Here is a 19254-nt window from a genome sequence, read left to right as displayed (position 1 = left end):
ACAGGGAGTTACATCCTCTCTTCTCAGTGGAGGCATGGCTGGACCTTTCAGCATGGTAGGAGGAAAGTGAAAGGGAGAGAGGGGGTGTTTTTATATCCCTTCCTCAAACTCCTATGGTAAAGCATGGCATCTTTACATTCTGAATCCCCACATTAATGTGCACAATGGGACTCCATACAGGCTTCAAAGGTACTCCCGTGCACAGCTGGACCATAGCCAGGCCACACACACTAATACCTGAGACATTGCAGTCCTTTCCTTATTCTTAGAGCAAGAAGGAACCCCAGTCTCATGGACACCAGTGTGTGCAAACTGTGGGTAAGTGACAATGGCAGGCACTAGAAGGGCTAGAAGCTGTTACCTTTACTCACACCACCTAGCATCATACACCGCACATAGCCACAGGTTTCAGAGTAACAGCCGTGTTAGTCTGTATTCGCAAAAAGAAAAGGAGTACTTGTGGCACATGAGAGACTAACCAATTTATTTGAGCATAAGCTTTCGTGAGCTACAGCTCACTTCATCGGATGCATACTGTGGAAAGTGTAGAAGATCTTTTTATATACACACAAAGCATGAAAAAATACCTTAAAAAGATCTTCTACACTTTCCACAGTATGCATCCGATGAAGTGAGCTGTAGCTCACAAAAACTTATGCTCAAATAAATTGGTTAGTCTCTAAGGTGCCACAAGTACTCCTTCACATAGCCACAGTGGGACAGGGACAGCCCCCATGTGAGCACAGGTGGCAGAGTCTCTCTCCTCTCATTTCAGGTACAATGCCATTAACAAACTCTTGTCTAATTTGCCCTCTTTCTGGGGCTTTGAGGAGACTTCTCTTTCCCTTCTCACATTTGCTGCTTTGGTGAAGTTTATATGGGGCAGAAGTTGAAAAGGCCCGTACGACCTTCAAGAGACAGCCACTTGGGAGCTCTGAAAACTGCCTTGCAGCTCTGGAAAAGCCGATTACAACACCCCACCACCACCACCACCTCACAGGCACAGCGTCTTACCTTGACACTGGATTACTTAATGAAATGGTGCCCCAGGTTTACTGTTCATTTATGCATTGACCATGCTGAAACCCTCTCCTCATCTCCCATTTATAAACACACAGAGTGAAATACTAAGCTAGTTTTTCATCCTGACTGAGATTAGTGGGAGAAAAGGCAACATGATGCATTTTTTAAAAAACATAAACCAATATCGCTCTGAGTCCAACATAATGCGCATTACTACTGTACAGTGTAAGCTAAGCAAATGGTTATTGAAAGCATATTTACTATGGATGAAAGTGGCACTGATCTATTAAGGGATACATATCAAGGAAGTACAAAATGTATTTCCATTTACAAACATACTATATTCAACAGTACTTGTCTTCTGTCTACAAAAACAGGCATTTTCCTTAGTATTCATTTGTGCAAATATTCAAGTTAGGTCATTCATACACTGCTGGGTGGAGGGAATGTAGGTTTGGACTGTATCATGAAACCCAAACACTTAACCAAAAAAACCCCAAACAAGAGCAACAGAAAAGCCTCAGTGGCACAATGATCTTCATTCCAGATGGATTTGATCATTGTTTTACCCAAGATGTGAAATGTACCTTGCCATCAACCTCCCTCCAGTAACGTAATATTCCACATGTCCTTCAAGAATCAGTGCTGGGAAACCAGATAGGACTAATGGCCATAAAAAAAGAAAATAAAGGCTTAGCCCCAAAAAGGTGTAATCGGCCTCATCTTTGGAGGGTCTAATATGAAATAAGACGCAAGGAGACCCATCAAACTCTCTCTCTCTCTCTCTCTCTGCCTGTATTGGGGTCTGCCCATCTCTGCCTACCCACAACACACACACACACACCTGCCTGCCTGGGACTCCCTCAGGCTGTAGCAACCCCTCTCCCCCCAGCCCGCACCTATGTCAGCACAGCTTTGTCCTAACCCACTTGTACAGAGCGGGAAGCCAAGAGGAGAAGAGCTCAAGGACAGTTGGGGAGTTCCTGTTCTGCCTCAACTCCGGGGTACTGGAGTCGTATGGGGTGGCAGATGGGGGACTCTCATCTGGAGCCGTGCTCTGGCTGGCAGGTCAGAGTGTGTGCGGTGCACAGTGCTTGGCAGAACAGGGTCCTGAGGAGCAGCGTGAGTCGCGTAGCCCCACGGCCACCAACGGCTGTCTGTGGTTCTCTCAGCCATTAGGGAAAGCACAGGATGAGGCGGGGTTTAATATACTTGGAATCAGGGAGGGGGATCGTACCTTGCCCCGAATTATTTTAGTCAGCATCCTTGTGTCAATCCCACACAGAGCAGGCACCTGGAGGAAACATACAAGAGAGCCCGGTCAGAGAACAGCCAGGGGAATATTACAGACACTGCACTTTGCTGGGCAGCCTACCAGAGAGAGACAGTCCCAGGACACACTTCTCCTTCTCTTTCCCTCTCTCTCTCTCTCCTTTGCACATTCCCTCCCCTCCCCACATCCCCTCTCAGAAATAGCAATGTATCTAGGTGCTGTGCTGGGCAGCTGGTACCTGTACAATGAAACACCTGTGTGACACATGCCTTTCTGTCTAGTCTGCGAGCCCTGTTCTGGCCTAACACCAGGGGGCTGGGTCCTCAGCTGATGTAAACTGATATAGCTCCACTGACAAGAAGTCGTTGACTTCAGGAGTGTGGCCCTGGTTTTCCATCAGTGGGATTCAATTAACTTGGAGGGGAGGGATAGCTCAGTGGTTTGAGCATTGGCCTGCTAAACCCAGGGTTGTGAGTTCAATCCTTGAGGGGGCCATTTAGGGATCTGGGGCAAAAATTGGGGATTGGTCCTGCTTTGAGCAGGGGGTTGGACGAGATGACCTCCTGAGGTCCCTTCCAACCCTGATATTCTATGAACTTCAGTGCACTTACTCCCAATTTACACTGGGGTGAGCGGCCTCAGGATCTGGGCCTACATGAGCAGGCCCCTGATCTCTTAGCAGCACACACTGAAGTAGTTTGGAGAGAAATAGTTGGAAGGGAAAGTAATGGAGAGTAATCGCACAGGGCAGGGAGAGAAACTGAAGTGAGGATAAACTTAACCTAACGTGAAAAAACAAAGAACCAAATATCCCCACTTAATGAGCATTTCTCCTAGTTAGTCTTGTCCGTGTCTCCTCATTGTCTCAGAAGTAGGAAACCCAGAAAAAGCCCAGTGCAAACTAAAGAGAGCAGGGGGGTTGCCAGCACAATCCAAAGGTCTGATGACAGGAACTGTCGCTCACTGTAAACCAGAATCTCTCTCTCCTGGTTTCCATTACTCAAGGAGTCACTTAGCAGTTTCCTCAGAACAGATATTCCATGTCAAGTATACGGTCTGGTTGCCCAAAGATCTCTCACCTTTTCTTCTTGCAGCCACTGTCCCAGAGTTTTGACTGCCCGCCAGTGACTGTACTCATTACTGTAATCCAGCACCAGCAAACCTGATACCTGCAAAGAGAAAAGAAGGGGTAATGAGTTGTGATTAGTGGAAGCATTCACCATGTACAGCTGATGCATTTTAACACACCTCTATCTTTGTTTACACTAGAAGTGTTTATAAGCCTGTGCTGACTAGCACACTTGCTAAGTACACCTCATGTTCCTATTCTAAACAGCGACTTGGCAAAACTGTAATCCTTGCTGTGTCAAATGGTCCTGCTGAAGGATATTCAGATTTTAAAGGCCAGAAGGAACCATTAGATCATCTAGTCCAGCAGTTCTCAAACTGTGGGTCATGACCCCATATTAAGGGGGTCACCAGGGCTAGCATTAGATTTTCTGGGTCCCAGGGCTGAAGCCAAAGCCTGAGCCCCAACACCTGGGGCTGAAGCCAAAGCTCAAGGGCTTGAGCCTGGGACGGCAGGGCTCTGGTCCTGCCCCACCCTGCCCTGGGCGGAAAAGCTCAGGCTCCGGCCTCCTCCCACCCGGGGTCATGTAGTAATTTGTGTTGTCAGAAGGGGATCATGGTGCAATGAAATTTGAGAACCGCTGATCTAGTCTGACCCTCACCAATCTCTTCAGTAAAGACGGCCTGTGTGCTCAGATGGCTCTCTCTTGCCATGATCTGATCTCTCTATGGCAGTTTGCCTCTGGGAGACAAAATCATATCTGAGGCACCAGAAATAAAGATGAAGGGGAAAAAAAACAATCTTCTGCATGTTTCTGGGAAGTTCCATCTAACTTTCCTCCTCCGAGGATGAGCCTGAAAGATGTCAGTAAACTCCCATCCACCCCACGGATTTGTATTTCTAAATCAGGTCTCCACTGGACTAGTTTGTCCAGTCCTGATTTTGCTGCTGCCATTACCTTGATTCCATCAGACTCTAAAAACTTGCTGAGGCCCATTTCATCCAAGGCAGCGGTGTCTGGCGCCCCACCATTGCCAACAATGGGGTTAACCATTGTGAGAATCTGCCCCCGGTAGCTGGGATCTGTCAGGGTTTCAGAGTACCTGAATTAAAAACAAACAACAGACAACTGTTGGCATGGGGATGGGAGTGAAAAAGCCAACATAAACCAGCCAGCAGTGAACTCCCAGATACAAGGGAATGCTGAGTCTGGAGAAAACTCCCAAGGAGGGTTAGATTTAAACACACGATTAAATGTTTTGCTGAACTGATACTCAAATCTAAAGGTTTCTATGAGGTCAGTACTGGAACATTTTTAGCCTCATTTTACAGATCAGATAATTGCACTCTGCCTACATTTCCCTCTGCAGCTCCAATTGAATAAGTAGTTCTTCACTTTCTCTATGTCCTGTAGCTGTGAACTGTTAAATAATTGCTGTCTTAAACCCCAGAAATGGCTGCATTTCAGCAGTGGATGAAATTATCCTTTCGTATACTTTCCCAAGTGCATTGGGTGTTTCAGGATGAATTTGCCCTATATATATGCATAATGTATTATTATTGTTGTTTAAATGGTATGTAATTGGAAACTCCCACAGTTTACCAGATATCAGCAATTTGCAAGAAACATTTTTATGGAACGCCAGCCCCACTGCCAAAAGATTAATTGTCAAACTCTGGAAAACTCTTTACAAAAGCCAGAATGGTTGCAGGCTGATACAGACGAGTGAGTGCTCTAGCCAACTAAGAGAAATGACGTGTCAGTTAAACAAAGTCCATGAAATATTCCTCGGTATGCTTGTCCTGCTTTTGGAAATATATTTCTTGCTCTGGTTAAATATGCATGAGGTTTTCAGTGTTAACATATGGTTACAGTAAATGCATGGTATGCATACATTTGGCACATATAGTATGTGCCTTATATATATATATCTATATAGATATATATATATATACATAGAGAGAGAGAGAGAGAGATTCTCCTGCCTATTGGATTGTTTACGCTACCAAACATCCTTCATTAATGCCAGTGCCAATGTAATTAACCTTTGTGTGTTGTTTGTATTCAAAAAACATTGAAAAAAAGCCACTGGGTTTGGCTGTGACATACAGGCACAGCTCTGCACTGGGACATAATGCCCTTAACGCATGCACAATGCCTCCTATAGCTTGGAGGAATGGCACAAGGAATGACACACATGGCACAAGAACTAAAGAAGCATCAGGGTCCAATCCTCTCGGGGCTTGCACAACAAGTCCTGCCTGATCTCTGTAAATTCCTGTCAATCACTTCCTCTGCTAGAATATCCATGGGAAACAAACACAAAAAAAGGGAGCAAACATCTCAGGGGAAAAAAAGGGGAACTTATGTATCTTTTGCAAAAGCGTTTTCAATTCTTCCTGCTTTTTTCTTCTAAAATGAAATTATTTGTATACAACTAGTTGAATTTTTTGTGAACATTTCTGTGAAAAATCATCCCATTCACCAAAATTCAAAAATTTCACCAAAAAGCCTTGTCAAAAAATTTGAACTGCGCCAAAATGTCAGCCATTTCTAATCATGTAAAATTCAAACACCTCTCCAGCATTCCTTCTCTGTAATGTTAAGTGACAACTCAAGAGTTCAGTTTGTCATTGAAAAGACATGGCTCCATGTACTAATTTTCACAAGCTCAGTCTGAACATAGTCAGGATTCTAGTAACATTCAGTTCACACAGGGCATTGCTCAGAGGCTTACGAGAGGTCTTGGCATAGTCACTCCTATGCCAACACTACATCAGCTCATTAGCACACTCACTTCCACACTAGTAACTTGCTATCTATCCTGACCAGGTCCTGTGCCTGACAGGGACTTAAGGCCAAGACGTCTATCTACTCCTGCAGACCCTTATCCTGGTACAGTGTCATTAAAGTCAATCCACGGGTGAATGGATTCCTTTGGATACTTGAGGCCTTAATTATTCTGGGACTTTGAGAGCTATGAGGTCTCACTCTCTGCCCAGCAATCCCTGTTTGTGACAAACCCAGCCACATTTGTGCCCTGCAAGAACACTGCAAGGTTTAATTCCTGCTCCCCTCCCCCCGCCCCGCCACATTCTCTTTTCCATAGCAGTCAGGGTTTCCTACCACCCTAAAGCGGGACGCAGCTGGTCACCACCAATCCCTGGGAGCCATCTTTGCTGTTGCTCCTGGGCTCAGCACCTCATCCACCGAGTCTGCACGATGCTCAGCCCCTGCCTCCCAGCCCAGTCCACCCTGGTTTGGTCCCGCTCTCCAGCCCTGAGCTCCTGCAGCCACTGCGCACTCCCAGTGGGGCTGAAGCCGCTGCCCTTCTGAACTCTGCCCCTGCCAATGGCACACACCATGCATAACGTACATGTGGCTGTGAGTGCCACTCAATATGGAAAATGTTCTACTTCAACCAGGACAGGGGGCTTGGGTTCAAAGTGGGACAGTCCTGCAAAACCAGAGTTGTTTGGGATGAGGTTATGCCCATGGACAGTAAAATAAACCTTAACCTCATATTTTGCTTCTTCCCCATCTTTCCCCCAGCACAGGCCATTCCTTCTGAGTGTGTCCTCTGCGTATCGTCAGTAAACGAATACTAAATCCAGCTCCTGCTGCTGAGCTGCAGTGTTGAAGGGAAATTAATCCATCAGGTGTTGCTTGACTTTTGCGATGTGACAAGATTTATTACCCATAATCTATCACAGGGACGAGAACTCTAGTGCCCTCCATCATTTTGATCTATATTAAACAGTTGTTTGTTGGCAGGTATATTAACACAGCTAGTAATTAGTGCTGTCGAAAAACATAATTAATTGCCTTGTGATGCAAAACTTTGCAAACAGATTTCCTAGGCTGTAATTTAGTGTTCTCACCAATGGAACTATTTAAAAACCCATCTTGCGGTATTTGTTCCAGTTAGGAAGAGCAGAGTTTGGGGAGAGCGGAGCAGGTGCACAAAGATTTGCACTGAAACCTTGAGCTTCAATTTTACCTCAGAAAAGTCTTGATTCTCCCTCCCATTGAGGCCTGCTGCTCCTCACTAATGATCTTATTGTATCAAGCAAGTTTGCACTATGGCTGACTTTCTCATCTGGACAATCCTGCAGAAAAGGTGGCCAGTGATCTTGTTTGATTGACCAGGTCCACTAGCTCCAAGGCTATCGCAGACTCATGAGCTTCTACGCTGAAGCTGGACAAAGAGTCCCAACATGCTTGTGAGCATCACACACTCCTGCTAGATGAGGGGCTCAGAGCTCAACAGGCAGTGGTTTGAGCATTGGCCTGCTAAACCCAGATTGTGAGTTCAATCCTTGAGGGGGCCATTTAGGGATTTGGGGCAAAAATTGGGGATTGGTCCTGCTTTGAGCCACGGGTTGGACGAGATTACCTCCTGAGGTCCCTTCCAACCCTGATATTCTATTTTTGATCCCTGTATGAGTCACCACTTGCAATGATGCCCCTGGACAGAACCTCTGGGAGGGCTGAACTTGGGTCCTGTGGATTTGAAAGCATCAGCCTCTACTGCTTGAGCTAAAGGATGTGCTTTATTGGCTTAGAGACAGAAGCAGACTCATATACCCCTATATGGGACCTAGCCACTCAAGGGAGATGAAGACACGCTTGGCCAGTTTGTTACAATTTATTGCTGTGTGCCATTAAGCTGTTACCACGTTTCAACACAGAAGTGGCTGCATTTCAAAGCTGAGTGAAGGGATTTACCCTAGTTATCAGTTTGCAAAATAGGGATGGCATGATAGAATGTTCAGAAAGTCCACGTGACCACTCATAGAATATCAGGGTTGGAAGGGACCCCAGAAGGTCATCTAGTCCAACCCCCTGCTCAAAGCAGGACCAATTCCCAGTTAAATCATCCCAGCCAGGGCTTTGTCAAGCCTGACCTTAAAAACCTCTAAGGAAGGAGATTCTACCACCTCCCTAGGTAACGCATTCCAGTGTTTCACCACCCTCTTAGTGAAAAAGTTTTTCCTAATATCCAATCTAAACCTCCCCCACTGCAACTTGAGACCATTACTCCTCGTTCTGTCATCTGCTACCATTGAGAACAGTCTAGAGCCATCCTCTTTGGAACCCCCTTTCAGGTAGTTGAAAGCAGCTATCAAATCCCCCCTCATTCGTCTCTTCTGCAGGCTAAACAATCCCAGCTCCCTCAGCCTCTCCTCATAAGTCATGTGTTCCAGTCCCCTAATCATTTTTGTTGCCCTTCGCTGGACTCTCTCCAATTTATCCACATCCTTCTTGAAGTGTGGGGCCCAAAACTGGACACAGTACTCCAGATGAGGCCTCACCAATGTCGAATAGAGGGGAACGATCACGTCCCTCGATCTGCTTGCTATGCCCCTACTTATACATCCCAAAATGCCATTGGCCTTCTTGGCAACAAGGGCACACTGCTGACTCATATCCAGCTTCTCGTCCACTGTCACCCCTAGGTCCTTTTCTGCAGAACTGCTGCCTAGCCATTCGGTCCCTAGTCTGTAGCTGTGCATTGGGTTCTTCCGTCCTAAGTGCAGGACCCTGCACTTATCCTTATTGAACCTCATCAGATTCCTTTTGGCCCAATCTTCCAATTGGTCTAGGTCCTTCTGTATCCTATCCCTCCCCTCCAGCGTATCTACCACTCCTCCCAGTTTAGTATCATCCGCAAATTTGCTGAGAGTGCAATCCACACCATCCTCCAGATCATTTATGAAGATATTGAATAAAACCGGCCCCAGGACCGACCCTTGGGGCACTCCACTTGATACCGGCTGCCAACTAGACATGGAGCCATTGATCACTACCCGTTGAGCCCGACAATTTAGCCAGCTTTCTACCCACCTTATAGTGCATTCATCCAGCCCATACTTCCTTAACTTGCTGACAAGAATACTATGGGAGACCGTGTCAAAAGCTTTGCTAAAGTCAAGAAACAATACATCCACTGCTTTCCCTTCATCCACAGAACCAGTAATCTCATCATAAAAGGCGATTAGATTAGTCAGGCATGACTTTCCCTTGGTGAATCCATGCTGGCTGTTCCTGATCACTTTCCTCTCATGCAAGTGCTTCAGGATTGATTCTTTGAGGACCTGCTCCATGATTTTTCCAGGGACTGAGGTGAGGCTGACTGGCCTGTAGTTCCCAGGATCTTCCTTCTTCCCTTTTTTAAAGATTGGCACTACATTAGCCTTTTTCCAGTCATCCGGGACTTCCCCGGTTCGCCACGAGTTTTCAAAGATAATGGCCAGTGGCTCTGCAATCACAGCCGCCAATTCCTTCAGCACTCTCGGATGCAACTCGTCCGGCCCCATGGACTTGTGCACGTCCAGCTTTTCTAAATAGTCCCTAACCGCCTCTATCTCCACAGAGGGCTGGCCATCTCTTCCCCATTTTGTGATGCCCAGCGCAGCAGTCTGGGAGCTGACCTTGTTAGTGAAAACAGAGGCAAAAAAAGCATTGAGTACATTAGCTTTTTCCACATCCTCTGTCACTAGGTTGCCTCCCTCATTCAGTAAGGGGCCCACACATTCCTTGGCTTTCTTCTTGTTGCCAACATACCTGAAGAAACCCTTCTTGTTACTCTTGACATCTCTGGCTAGCTGCAGCTCCAGGTGCGATTTGGCCCTCCTGATAACATTCCTACATGCCCGAGCAATATTTTTATACTCTTCCCTGGTCATATGTCCAACCTTCCACTTCTTGTAAGCTTCTTTTTTATGTTTAAGATCCGCTAGGATTTCACCATTAAGCCAAGTTGGTCGCCTGCCATATTTACTATTCTTTCGACTCATCGGGATGGTTTGTCCCTGTAACCTCAACAGGGATTCCTTGAAATACAGCCAGCTCTCCTGGACTCCTTTCCCCTTCAAGTTAGTCCCCCAGGGGATCCTGGCCATCCGTTCCCTGAGGGAGTCGAAGTCTGCTTTCCTGAAGTCCAGGGTCCGTATCCTGCTGCTTACCTTTGTTCCCTGCGTCAGGATCCTGAACTCAACCAACTCATGGTCACTGCCTCCCAGATTCCCATCCACTTTTGCTTCCCCCACTAATTCTACCCTGAATTCTACACTGAACCTTTATGCTTTCTACCATGATGCTGCCTATCACATTTGGGAGAAGCTCCCCAGAAATATCCACAAAACTACATTTTTTTCCACCTTCAAATCCCTTCTCAAAATCTCCTTTGCCATGATGCACACAAAAAACTTGACCACAGTTAGGCTACTGACCACTGCTTGTCATGCTGATCAATATTGTCTCATTGTTTCTTTGTACAGTTAGTCTGTCTATAGCCATCTGTTGTCTATTGTCTTATACTTAGATGGCAAATTCTTTGGAGTAGGGGACTGTCTTTTGGTTCTGTATTGTGCAGCACCTAGCACAATGGGGTCCTGGTCCATGACAAGGGCTCCTTCACGTTATGGTAATACAAATAATGCATTATTATTAATTTAATAATAAATAATAATAATGAACAGGCAGCTGTTTATCTTTTTTCCACAGCTTAGTGCTGCATTACAAAAAGCATCCCTACTTATGTATCCTTTGTGTTTGCCTTACCCAGCAAGACCAGTGTTGAAGACAACTTCACCAGCTGTGGACGATGGATGGCCAAAGGAATAGCCCTTCATCTTCGTTCCATCATCTAGCACCAAGTTTGCCGTCTGTGCCTAGAGGAACAAGTTACATGATGACACTCAGATCTGTATTTTAAATGAGCACCCCCCAAAGTTGGGAAAAGACTTGAGGTTAGTAGGAAAACATCCAAGGTACACGGCACTTGTGATGCAAAGCACAAATTCCCTCATCCCCAAGAAATTGTCTACTACCTTAGCCCCCTCAAGATGCCTCCTTCTGCCATGATTCTTACAGAGCACAGTCAGTTGGGAACAGCTAAGTGGGAGACAAGTTAAACTGAGTACAGAGCTAGGCTAGACATAAACATGCTTGTTGGACCATTTTGCCCCCGCCTACCCAGACTGTTTGTTCATTTCATCCTCCTTCTGTATCTTGTAATTAACCGAGGTTATAAACTCTTTAGGCAAGTCATTGTTTTACTACATGTTTGTTCAGGGGTCAATCTGACAAGATAATGAGCATGCTGGCCCCAATCCAACAAAGTACGTAAGCACCTGCTTAACTTGAACTTCAATGGGATAACTCATCTGCTTAAAATTAAGCATGTGCCTAAGTGGTTTGCGGGATTTGGGTCACAGTGCTAAATGCCTCACAGGTCCAGCTTTTAGTGCATAGGAATTGCCAGACTGGATCACACCTTGGTCCATCTAGTCCAGCATCCTGCCTCAGACAGTGGCCAGCCGCAGATGTTTCAGAGGAAGATGCAAGAGACCCCACAGCAGATATTTATGGAATAACATGTCCCCAGGGAGAGCTTCTTCCTAACCTCAATGAGTTAGTGGTTGTCTTAGGGAGTGCTTACCACAATAGGTCCCATGCATCACTGAGGCCTTGCAACAGGGTGGCTCGCCCCTTAATGGCTAGAAGGCTGGGGCTAGCCAACCCTGAGAGGAATCAGGTGATTCCAGTAAGCTGCGGGGGGGAAGCTATGAATCTCTGGCTATACCAGCAGAGAGTTATGTCTTCCCTCAAGGTTATGTCTTCCCTCAAAATGCTGTAGCGTGCTGCCATGCAGCACAGACACTTGCTCCTGTGATGGGAGGGGTTCTCCCGTCCCTGTTGTAAAAACACCTCCTTGAGAGCCAGTAGCTAAGTCAACAGACATTCTTCCATTGACCTTCCACGGTCTACCCCAGGGGTCAGTTCGGCTTAATAACGTCACTTGCAGGGGTGAATTTTTCATACCCCGAGTGATGTAGCTGGATTGACCTAACTTTTTACTATAGCCCTGGCCTAAGAAAGCTCCTGCATGGCCCTGACTCAGCTGGGGGAAAGGCACCAGTGGGGAAGGACAAATTCTAGGTGGGAGGTGTCAGGAAGCAGAAAGACAGGAGCGGGTTGTGCCCCGCTGAAACGGACATGAGGACTGCGTGAGTTTGGGATCCATTTTGGAAGACTGTAGTATTTCAGATTATCAGGAGAAAGACACTGAACTGAGATTGGGGCCTGCAGGACCAGTGGACTGGAGGACTGAGTAAACTGGACACCAAGTAGGGGATGTTTAATTTCCTTTGCACTGCATGGAGTACAAGAAGGGGGAAAATGAGGTAGGGTACAGCCGAGGTACCTCTGGCCACAAGGTGGCACTCTGAAGGCAGCTGACCCCACTGCAGGCCTCTGGGATAACTATGATATAAACTATAACTGCCGTGACCGTTTTGCTAGAGTAGCATTGATACTAAGTGTTTCTGTCACTTGTCCATCACTTTCAAAGAAACGTTCTTGTCATCATAGGTACTTTGCCTTGTTTTAAAATTACTTGATACAGCAAGGTAAAAAACATCCATCCAGAGCACATTCATGGTTTCTACAGCTTATGCCTGCCGCGCTGAACAGGAATGAGATGGCTAGGTATGGTATTGTGGGCGTGTCGTCTCTGATTACTGCAGTTTGCATGCCTTCTTCCCTCAGAAGTGTTTCATAGATTCATAGATATTTAGGTCAGAAGGGACCATTATGATCATCTAGTCCGACCTCCTGCACAACGCAGGCCACAGAATTTCACCCACCACACCTAAAAAAGACCTCACACCTATATCTGTGCTATTGAAGTCCCCAAATTGTAGTTTGAAGACCTCAAGGAGCAGAGAATCCTCCAGCAAGTGACCCGTGCCCCATGCTACAGAGGAAGGCGAAAAACCTCCAGGGCCTTCCAATCTGCCCTGGAGGAAAATTCCTTCCCGACCCCAAATATGGCGATCAGCTAAACCCTGAGCATATGGGCAAGATTCATCAGCCAGATACTACAGAAAATTCTTTCCCGGGTAACTTGGATCTTACCCCATCTAAAAACCCATCACAGGCCATTGGGCCTATTTACCATGAATATTTAATTACCAAAACCATGTTATCCCATCATACCATCTCCTCCATAAACTTATCGAGTTTAATCTTAAAGCAAGATAGATCTTCTGCCCCCACTACTTCCCTCGGAAGGCTATTCCAAAACTTCACTCCTCTGATGGTTAGAAACCTTCGTCTAATTTCTAATCTAAATTTCCTAGTGGCCAGTTTATATCCATTTGTTCTTGTGTCCACATTGGTATTGAGTTTAAATAATTCCTCTCCCTCTCTGGTATTTATCCCTCTGATATATTTATAGAGAGCAATCATATCTCCCCTCAACCTTCTTTTAGTTAGGCTAAACAAGCCAAGCTCCCTGAGTCTCCTTTCATAAGACAAATTTTCCATTCCTCGGATCATCCTAGTAGCCCTTCTCTGTACCTGTTCCAGTTTGAATTCATCCTTCTTAAACATGGGAGACCAGAACTGCACACAGTATTCCAGGTGAGGTCTCACCAGTGCCTTATATAACGGTACTAAAACCTCCTTATCCCTACTGGAAATACCTCTCCTGATGCATCCCAAGACGACATTAGCTTTTTTCACAGCCATATCACATTGGCAGCTCATAGTCAACCTATGATCAACCAATACTCCAAGGTCCTTTTCCTCCTCCGTTACTTCTAGTTGATGCGTCCCTAGCTTATAACTAAAATTCTTGTTATTAATCCCTAAATGCATGACCTTACACTTCTCACTATTAAATTTCATCCTATTCCTATTACTCCAGTTTACAAGGTCATCCAGATCCTCCTGTAGGGTATCCCTGTCCTTCTCTAAATTAGCAATACCTCCCAGCTTTGTATCATCTGCAAACTTTATTAGCACACTCCCACTTTTTGTGCCCAGGTCAGTAATAAAAAGATTAAATAAGATTGGTCCCAAAACTGATCCTTGAGGAACTCCACTGGTAACCTCCCTCCAACTTGACAGTTCACCTTTCAGTAGAACCCGTTGTAGTCTCCCCTTTAACCAATTCCCTATCCACCTTTCAATTTTCCTATTGATGCCCATCTTATCCAATTTAACTAATAATTCCCCATGTGGCACAGTATCAAACGCCTTACTAAAATCTAAATAAATTAGATCCACTGCGTTTCCTTTATCTAAAAAATCTGTTACTCTCTCAAAAAAGGAAATCAGGTTGGTTTGGCACGATCTACCTTTTGTAAAACCATGTTGTATTTTGTCCCATTTACCATTGACTTCAATGTCCTTAACTACCTTCTCCTTCAAAATTTTTTCCAAGACCTTGCATACTACAGATGTCAAACTAACAGGCCTATAATTACTTGGATCACTTTTTTTCCCTTTCTTAAAAATAGGAACTATGTTAGCAATTCTCCAATCATATGGTACAACCCCTGAATTTACAGATTCATTAAAAATTCTTGCTAATGGGCTTGCAATTTCTTGTGCCAATTCTTTTAATATTCTTGGATGAAGATTATCTGGGCCCCCCGATTTAGCCCCATTAAGCTGTTTGAGTTTCGCTTCTACCTCAGATATGGTGATGTCTACCTCCATATCCTCATTCCCATTTATCATGCTACCATTATCCCTAAGATCCTCTTTAGTCTTATTAAAGACTGAGGCAAAGTATTTGTTTAGATATTGGGCCATGCCTAGATTATCCTTGACCTCCACTCCATCCTCAGTTTTAGTGGAGGGGCACATAAGTTATCAAGACACTTTGTACTAGAGTTTCTGTAACTATACCATCACATTTGTATTCCACTCCCAGCCCATGAAAGTCAGTGACTGCACTCCCACTTAGACGAGCTAATTTTCATAGGTAGGAATTATGCCCAGAGAGACTGCTGTGGCTATGGACTGGTGACCTAACACTTTCATTTTGTAATTACAACCACTGCTCATAGGAGGATTTCAAAACTCTTTATGACATTAATTAAGCCACAACACCCTTGCACGGAAGATAAGTACAGCCATCCCCATTAAAAAGCCAGCATTTCTTATCGATGGTATCTGACACTATTTCAATTTTCTCCTTTACTTCAAATAGATCTCTGTGGTAAGTGTGCAGTAACAGATAGCGAAGGTTAGCTTTTTAATGCTTTGTGGAATTATGATCTATTTTACAGCTGAGCAAACTAGGGCAGAGAGGTTATTTGAGGTGCCCACAGTCATATGAGTCAGTGGGAGCACTGGGAATAGTCCTGCAAATGATTCCTCGTTCTGAGCATTAATGACTACACACTACGCCTTTCCCTAGAGCTGATTTAACAAATTAGCAGTCCCCATCTGGCAGCCGAACTCTGCATGCAGTCCTGACAAAATACCACAGCTAGGACCCAAATAGGGCTGGTTCAAAAGCAGTAGCAGTAGTCTTGTGAGCCAATATGGAAACTCCACTGGCCAAGGCTGGAGGAGCTGTGCTAAGCTTGTCGCTGCTGGAAGCAGCTTTCTGCATATCTTAGAGGGTGATCCCTTGCATTTTGTTGTTAAAAAGAAAACGCCACCATCACTTTGCTGCAGAAGGGGATGGAGAAACTACTTTCCATTTGTGGCACATTAGATGAACACTCAGGACAGGAGGAATTTCATTTATAGCACTGAACAATCACAGCAAACATTCATCCAAAATGTCACATATTAAGAACTTCATTGCTGTTATAAATACACTGCAGTTAATTTATTAGTATATGACAAGACATTGTAAAAACTACATTTGACAAGTAACTGAATTCAAATACATTTGAAGTACTATCTTTGCGTCTTCCTTTCTCTTTTCCATTCACTTACTACTGTGCAACATTCAGTCATTTTCAAGGGGTCTCCCAGTCACCTGGGCAAATTAGTACGGTTCTCCTCTCTATGGAAGAACCCAGACTGCCCGGGCCTTTTTTTTTTTTATTTAATTTGTGGGGACTAAAGGTGAAAATTAATAAAAACATTTAGCTGTTCAATATAACATTAATGAATAGTTTTGTACCATGACTAAATTTGTCCATGCTTAATCAAGTGAGATAAATGAGTGTCTGTTCCAAACTCAGTATTTCGTTTATTTATGAATGCAATCCCTATTTTTTTTATGGGGAGGTGCTAAAGACATGCCCCCCCCCGACATACCCCTAGGCGTCTGTATCCATGGGTAGAGATATACAAGGTCGCCCAACTCCCACTAAAATTCAATAGCAGCTGTGTGGCTAACTCCCTAGGGCCCCTCTGACAATTCCAGCCTCAACTATTACTTAATGAAATATAGCTTGATCGATTTCCAAATCTCACAGTGCTGATCAGTCCGATGAACTTCTCATTCCAAAGTAGTGGTTCCTTCCGCAGAGGGCCTGTATGCTCCGTTGCCTATAGAAGAACTTTCTTCCTCAGAGAGACCTTCTACAGCCACTAAAATAAAAAGGGTCTGCAGCACATGGACCACAAGTGGCATTTGAAAATGAAAGGTGATTTCAATAGAAGTTGCCGGTTGCCCAGAACCTTTGAAAATCAAGGCACTCATCTGGGGGCTATGGGGTTAGATTTTCCATGGGACTTGTGCTCCTAGGTCCGGGGTGGGCAAACTACAGCCTGTGGGCCAGATCCGGCCCCTCAGGGCTTTGGATCCGGCCAGCAGGATTGCCCCCCACATGGCGCTGAGCTCCCCGTGCCACTGCTGGAAGCAGCCGGCACCACGTCCCTGCGGCCCCTGGGGGAGGGGGAAGCAGAGGGCTCCGCGCGCTGCCCTCACCTGTGGGTTCCACACCCAAAGCTCCCATTGGCCATGGTTCCCCGTTCCTGGCCAATGGGAGCTGCTGGGGGCAGTGCCTGCAGGCGAGGGCAGCCTGCAGAGCCCTCTGCCCCCTCTCCCTGCCCGCCCCCCCCAGGGGCCTCAGGAACATGGTGCCGGCCGCTTCCGGAAGTGGCGCGGGGTCAGGGCAGGCAGAGAACCTGCCCTGACCCCGATGTGCACCGCTGCCATCCCGAGCTGCTCCAGGTAAGCAGCGCCAGGCTGGAGCCCACACCCCGAACCCCCTCCTGCCCCCACATCCCAGCCCCCTGCCCTGAGCCCCCTACCGCACCCCAGTTCCCTGCCCTGAGCCCCCTGCCTGCATGCCACACCCCTCCTGCACCCTGAACCCCAGCTCTGAGCCCCCTCCTGCACTCCACAACCCTCCTGCAGCCCAACCTCCTGCCTTGAGCCCCCTCATACACCCTGCACCCCTCCTCTGCCCCAACTCCTTGTCCTGAGCTCCTTCCTGCATACTGCACCCCCTTCCACACCCCGCACTCCTTCCCGCACCCCAATCCCCTGCCCCAGCCCTACATTCAGGGCCCTGCATACAATTTCCACACCCAGATGTGGCCCTAGGGGCAAAGAGTTTGCCCACCCCTGTCCTAGGTGCTGTTGAAAACTCCAACCCTGAATATCAACTTAGGAGCCCAACCTTAGAACTCTTGGCCTCAGAAGATGTTGTTCTCTTAGAGGATAATGCATGCAACCTACATAAAGCCAGCTCTATGCAGGTAGAGTGGTTTAGGGAGTTAAGACCTAGCCCTCAAAACAACCTGGGATAGGGGCTACTGCTGTAACCTCTAGCCCTCTGTACCATTTGTAAATGTGCACCACCACCCCGTGGGCCTGTCCCCATAACAGGCTTCTGCTCCAGCAGACACAAGACCAGCCCAGAAGTCTTTTCTGCAGCACACAGCTGGCTCTCAGACATCCCTACACAACCATTGTAAACCATTCTACCTACAGACACCCACACAGTCCTATGCAGAGATTTAAGGAGTACAATGGACTTTGTACAGGCCCTTTGCAGCACTGGTGAACTATCCCCTGCATGCATGCATGCATGCCTAGAGCTAGGGTGAGATGTGGGGATATTTCCCTCTCCTTGGTCTATCATCATCTAAGAGCCTTGTTTGTTTAGTCAGCATCCTTGGAACAACTACTCTTACTCACATTTCTAGTGTGGGCATTAGCACATCCCTGAGCTGCTAGCCTACTTTTATTTAATAGGAAATGTGATTGAGGCTACATCTACCCAGCAAAAAACACCCATGCTGGCAAGTCTCGGAGCCTGCGTCAACTGACTCGGGCACGCAGGGCTAGTGCTACAGGGATAAGAATAGCAGTGTAGATATTCTGGCCTGGGCTAGAGCCCAGCTCTGAGGCCCTCCCCACTTACGAGAGCCTAGGCTCCAGCCCAGGCAGGAATACCTATGCTGCTATTTTTAATGCCATGGTGTAAGCCCAAGTCAGCCGACCCAGACTCAGACTTACGGCTGTGGGTTTTTTTTTTATTTTTTGCTGTGTAGATGTACCCTTACAGACCACAAAAAGGCCCCTTGGGCCTATCAGTTTTTACTGTAGAGGAGATTTCCACTTAAAAACTGAGTTCCTTTTAGGGTTGTCACCCATCCAGTTTCCACCTGGATAGTCCAGGTTTTGTCTTGTGTGTCCTGATGCCATTTGACAAGACCTGATGTCCGTTGTTGGTTTTTTTTTTAATCGGGGTTGGGGAGGGGAGAGGCAGAGAAAGGGTGAGGCCTCAGGGGTCTGGCTACCAGCCATTAGAAAGGTTTCAACCCTAGTTCCATCCTACTCTGTATGAACTCTGGCATTTTTCAGAAGAGGAGTTTTCCTTGGTAGCCTGCACTAAAATTTCATCTCCTGCCACAACTGGGAAGTGTATTGGCTGCTGTCTGGCTAATCCCAGCAGTGACCGCAGTTTAACAGTGCTGCCTGAATACAGTTTGTGAAGCACTTTAACACCTTTCAGGATTAACATGTAAATTATTATTGTTAGATTTCCTGGATACTTGCAATAGCACGTAGAAGCTTCAACTACATCAGGACGCCATTGCACTAGGCACTGCATAAATGTGTAGTAAAGGAAAACCATTTTCCTCAACTGATATGTATTTGCCATGCAGTGC

At 46.2% G+C, this 19254-nt stretch overlaps 1 protein-coding gene across 1 annotated transcript in view; it reads right to left on the bottom strand.

The window, feature by feature from the left end:
* CPS1 (carbamoyl-phosphate synthase 1) overlaps nucleotides 1–19254 on the bottom strand; it is a 129860-nt gene that overhangs the window by 97869 nt on the left and 12737 nt on the right. The window contains exons 2-5 of the mRNA XM_084643769.1: nucleotides 10933–11042; nucleotides 4324–4468; nucleotides 3376–3465; nucleotides 2261–2317 (exon numbers count right to left, since the gene is read on the bottom strand). Of these exons, the coding sequence (XP_084499895.1) occupies nucleotides 2261–2317; nucleotides 3376–3465; nucleotides 4324–4468; nucleotides 10933–11042 (402 nt within the window). The remainder of the gene's footprint in view (nucleotides 1–2260; nucleotides 2318–3375; nucleotides 3466–4323; nucleotides 4469–10932; nucleotides 11043–19254) is intronic.

This window comes from Lepidochelys olivacea, assembly GCF_965140295.1.
Source record: "Lepidochelys olivacea isolate rLepOli2 genome assembly, chromosome: 11".
NCBI classification, from domain to species: domain Eukaryota; kingdom Metazoa; phylum Chordata; order Testudines; family Cheloniidae; genus Lepidochelys; species Lepidochelys olivacea.
Note: the sequence above shows the minus strand (reverse complement) of the source record. Positions and strands in the feature narration are given on the sequence as shown.